Source organism: Mastacembelus armatus, chromosome 18 (assembly GCF_900324485.2).
Source record: "Mastacembelus armatus chromosome 18, fMasArm1.2, whole genome shotgun sequence".
In the NCBI taxonomy this organism is placed as follows: Eukaryota; Metazoa; Chordata; class Actinopteri; order Synbranchiformes; family Mastacembelidae; genus Mastacembelus; species Mastacembelus armatus.
This window is the reverse complement of record NC_046650.1, coordinates 19417996-19423348: the sequence shown is the minus strand read 5'-3', so window position 1 is coordinate 19423348 and position 5353 is coordinate 19417996. Positions and strand designations below refer to the sequence as shown.

At 41.7% G+C, this 5353-nt stretch overlaps 1 protein-coding gene across 1 annotated transcript; it reads left to right on the top strand.

The window, feature by feature from the left end:
- Positions 1-247: 247 nt before the first annotated feature.
- LOC113123148 (H-2 class II histocompatibility antigen, I-E beta chain-like) lies at positions 248-4200 on the top strand. Its single transcript, XM_026294976.1, has 6 exons — positions 248-397; positions 856-1128; positions 2440-2653; positions 2744-2811; positions 3576-3689; positions 3787-4200. The coding sequence occupies exons 1-6, from the start codon at positions 343-345 to the stop codon at positions 3810-3812; spliced, it is 750 nt and encodes a 249-aa protein (XP_026150761.1). The 5' UTR covers positions 248-342; the 3' UTR covers positions 3813-4200.
- Positions 4201-5353: the final 1153 nt, after the last annotated feature.

Below are 5353 nucleotides of genomic sequence, written 5' to 3'. Positions count from 1 at the left end.
TTTAGGCAATACTGTATTTTAAAATAATAATTTTTAAAATAATGTTTACTCAATTTGAACAACAATTTGAAGTATGTTCCTATACTATAATCATTAGTAATTACGTAGCCTACTATATAATTATTTCGGGACAGGATAGTTAAAAATTGATCATCTGTTCTTAATATGTTTTAATGTTTAATGATCACCACATTTTCTTCTTCAGTCTCAGTCTCTTCCTCCTCAGACTGTGAGAGTCGTCTGCCTGGTAACAGCTGATGCTGCATCATGTGACCACGTCTCTGGTTTTTAGAGCAGCTCTCAGTCAGACTGAGTCAGTGTCTGTGAAGTGACCAGAGGAACATGGCTTCATCCTTTCTCAGCTTCTCCCTGCTCTTCCTGGCTGTCTACACAGCAGGTAGGATCAATACACTGATCACTGATCAATACACACTGTTACACTTCATCACTGTCTACACAGCAGGTAGGATCAATACTCTGATCACTGATCAATACACACTGTTACACTTCATCGCTGTCTACACAGCAGGTAGGATCAATACTCTGATCACTGATCAATACACACTGTTACACTTCATCGCTGTCTACACAGCAGGTAGGATCAATACTCTGATCACTGATCAATACACACTGTTACACTTCATCGCTGTCTACACAGCAGGTAGGATCAATACTCTGATCACTGATCAATACACACTGTTACACTTCATCGCTGTCTACACAGCAGGTAGGATCAATACTCTGATCACCGATCAATACACACTGTTACACTTCATTGCTGTCTACACAGCAGGTAGGATCAATACACTGATCACTGATCAATAATCTGATCACTGACTGTTCTTTGTTCCTCAGATGGATTTCGGAATTTTTATTTGTTCCGCTGTGACTTTAACTCCTCTAAGCCGAACGACATCGAGTTCATCTTGTCTTGGTATTACAACAAACTGGAGTTCACCAGGTTCAGCAGCAGTTTGGGTAAATATGTTGGATACACTGAGTACGGAGTCAAACAGGCCGATTACTGGAACAACCTTCCTGGAGAACTGAGCACCAGGAGAGCTGAGAAGGACAGATACTGCAAACACAACATTGACATTGATTACCAAGTTGCTCTGACTAAATCAGGTGAGTTTGTGTCACATGGTCAGATTTTCATGTCAAACCTCAGACTGAGTCTTTATCAATACAAACACTGATCAATGTGTCTGATCAGACTCGATCAGGTTCAATTAACAAACATGGTGAAAACATTTGAGTTTGTTTCACATTCAAATGAAACTGTTTATTGAAATATTGATTATTGATTATTGGTCAGCGACCAACAGAAATTAAATCAGTGTAAACATCAGATTGTTGGTAAATAATCAGTTTATTAATTATATCAAACATCATCAGTGATTATTGATCAATGTGGATTTAACTGGAACAGACCAGAGTCTCTGTCTCCACCTGCTGGTCAAACTGATCAATTACTGTTTTTTAATTTAAGAGGAAACAAAATATTCAGACTGTTCCAACTTTTCTACAGTTAAATATAAACAAATTTATTAAAAAGTTTAAAGATCAATTTACTCAGATGGTTTTTCCTGAGTTTTGTGTCTCCACCTGTTGGTTCTTTCATTTTTATTGTGAAATAAGACAAATTATAATTATTCATATTTCTGTAATATTTATTTTGTCAGAAAAACTTAATGGTGTTAAATAAATTGGCGTAGTATCATCATGATTTATTCTGAACCTTCTGCACAAAAATCCAGTTTGTTTTTATCAGAACAAACTGGATTTTCGTGAGGTTCACAGAAATTAACTGATAAACAAATATTAAACCACAACCAAATGTCTGTTCATGTAAATGTTGGTTTTAGAAACAGAAATTAGCTGCTAACTACAAGTCTATTGTTTTTATTTAAGGATGTCAGATTATCCCATTTTATCTTTCCTAAATTATGTCTGTTCAAAGCCACAGAGCTGATCAGAATTGTTATTAATATTATTGTTGTTAATTTAAGTCATAACTTTGAAACACAAACATAAAAAACCCATAAAACCCAAAGTCAAATCAAAAGTAAAACAAACTTTAGAAACAGGTTGTTGATCAGCAGAGCTCAGGTCTCATGTAAACAGGAAGTCCACACTGAGATCAGGACCCTGTTTGTGTTTCAGACAGATCCAGGATCAGATGAGAAACTGATTTTTATCAGAGTATTTAGATCTTCAGTCCACATCAAGTGGTGGATTAGTTAAGTCAGATATCAGAGAAGTGTTTCCTCTGATGGTCATTGATTCATTCATGAATATCAACAACCATCAGCTGGTTCTGATTGGCTGAAGGGAAACAGAAAACGTTCCCTTATACTATTAGTGATATTGATCATATTTGTAAATTACTGATAATAATAAAAATATTAATAATATTCGTCATAACGTCTGTTCCAGCTCAGCCCTACGTGAAACTGCGCTCACTGACCCCCCCTTCTGGGAACCATCCGGCCATGTTGGTCTGCAGCGTCTTCGACTTCTACCCCAAACGGATCAGAGTGAGCTGGACCAGAGACGGACAGGAAGTCTCCTCTGATGTCACTTCCACTGATGAGCTGGCAGACGCTGATTGGTACTACCAGGTCCACTCCCACCTGGAGTACACGCCCAGGTCAGTCCAGGTTCAGGTCCAGTAAAGTCCAGTCTGGTCCAGGTAGATGAGCAGTGAGACAGAAACAGTGATGTGTTTGTGTTGAAACAGGTCTGGAGAGAAGATCTCCTGTGTGGTGGAGCACGCCAGCCTGAACAAACCTCTGGTTACGGACTGGGGTAAATACCTGTCTGTGTCTCACCTGTCTGTCTACACCTGTCTGTGTCTCAGCTCTATCTATGCCTGTCTGTTTCTGACCTGTCTGTGTCTCACCTGTCTGTGTCTACACCTGTCTGTGTCTACACCTGTCTGTGTCTACACCTGTCTGTGTCTCAGCTCTGTCTATGCCTGTCTGTGTCTCACCTGTCTGTGTCTACACCTGTCTGTGTCTCAGCTCTGTCTATGCCTGTCTGTGTCTCACCTGTCTGTGTCACACCTGTCTGTGTCACACCTGTCTGTGTCACACCTGTCTGTGTCTACACCTGTCTGTGTCTACACCTGTCTGTGTCTCACCTGTCTGTGTCACACCTGTCTGTGTCACACCTGTCTGTGTCTACACCTGTCTGTGTCTCAGCTCTGTCTATGCCTGTCTGTTTCTGACCTGTCTGTGTCTCACCTGTCTGTGTCACACCTGTCTGTGTCTACACCTGTCTGTGTCACACCTGTCTGTGTCTACACCTGTCTGTGTCTCAGCTCTGTCTATGCCTGTCTGTTTCTGACCTGTCTGTGTCTACACCTGTCTGTGTCTACACCTGTCTGTGTCTCAGCTCTGTTTCTGACCTGTCTGTGTCACACCTGTCTGTGTCTACACCTGTCTGTGTCTCACCTGTCTGTGTCTACACCTGTCTGTGTCACACCTGTCTGTGTCACACCTGTGTCTACACCTGTCTGTGTCACACCTGTCTGTTTCTGACCTGTCTGTGTCTCACCTGTCTGTCCTCAGATCCGTCCCTGCCTGAGTCAGAGAGAAACAAAATTGCCATCGGAGCCTCAGGACTGATCCTGGGTCTGATCTTATCTCTGGCTGGATTCATCTACTACAGGAGGAAGGCCAGAGGTCAGAGCAAGACACACAATCCAAAACCAGTCCAGACGAGTTTTAATAATCTGGTGTCTAGTTGTTGACCCTGTCCTCATCTCTTCTCTTACAACAGGACGGATCCTGGTTCCCACCAACTGATCCTGGACCTGGTCCAGGACCATCTGCTGCTTCAACTTGTTTCTGTTTTGGGCTCAGCAGAGTGTCAGTGCTGCCCCCTGCTGGACACTGATAATCACTGTCTGTGCTGATACTCTGCTAGTCTGAACCTGATCCTAATCACGACAGTCAGAGTAAACTGTCCTGGATCAGGTTCAGTCTGGACTGTATCAGCTGGATCTGAACTCTGATGCTTTACTGTGTGAAATCAATATTTTATAACTGCTTCTCTAAACAAACTGAGTAATTCTAGTTTTAATCTGATCTGGGTCTGTGGATGATTCTGGGCTCATAGGTTGTGTGATTGTCAGACTGATGTATTGTTCCGGCACTGGGACGTTTTCTAACCACAATAAACCTCCAGAAACCAGTTGGACTCACTGTCACTTTATTCAACTGTTGTTCATGAACTGGAGTCACGTCTGGAAAGATCTGCATCAGAACACAATGTGGTTCTGTTCATATTGTTCTGGATTAGTCTCAGTCCAACACTGACTGGAACCGGCTCCAGTTTACACCAGCAGATAAACCTGGTTGCACCAGTTCTGGTGAATCATAAACCACAACTGATTCAAACATGAGTGAAAACCTGTGTTAGAGAAATTCTTACATTCACTTCTGAATGGGGCCTATTGTGCATTGTAGAAATATAATATTTGCTCTCAGTGAGCACAGTTTGCTCTGACCTTGACTATTTGATAAGGGCCCAGATGTCTTTCTGTGTGAAATCACCTCCTTTTGTGTTTCCATGAAAACTGATGTGTTGGGCTGCAAGCAGCCAGTGACCCTCATGCTGTACCAAGGTGCTGTGTGACTGTTACTCCTTGAAAGTAAAACTTCTATATGATCTGACCGAAGTTCGTCCTCTGAGTCTGTTTATTAAAGGATTTACCTAAGAACCAGTTTGTTTTGTAGAAAAACACAAAAAACACGTGACTCACAACAAACAAACATCACAGTAAATTAGAAATAACAGAGCCCAGATGTTCCAGATGTTTGACTCATAACAAACTCAGGACTAGTTCTTTCATGTCCTCGTTGTGTTTTATCATATTTTCCTGTGACAATAATTAACAGAGTAAGTTCAGGGTTTGTGGACCAGCTGTGGGTGTCAGGTCCATTTAAGTTGCTGATGTTGCTCAAACGTTACGAGAATTTCTCCTGAACAAAGTCAGTTAACTCGATTCAACACGTTGAGTCTGTGGTGGATCCATTTTATTAACCTGATGAACACAATAACCTGCTGTTAGCGACTGGTGACACATATGCAGCTCTGCCTCTGATTGGCTGCTGAGTTACCTGACGTGGCCTCGAGTCAGAAGGTCACATGACTGCTGCCTCATACACAACATTTTATTGATCTGATCTGTGGAAACTGTTCTGCCCTGTTTGAGTGCGTTTATAACTGCTAAAAACTTTTCAATTGTTTTATGCATAGAGTTTTGTGTATTGCAGTGCCCCCTTCTGGTCAGTTGGCAGCAGCAGTTTTAGAGCTGGAAATCCCCTCAGAGTTACTGACACAA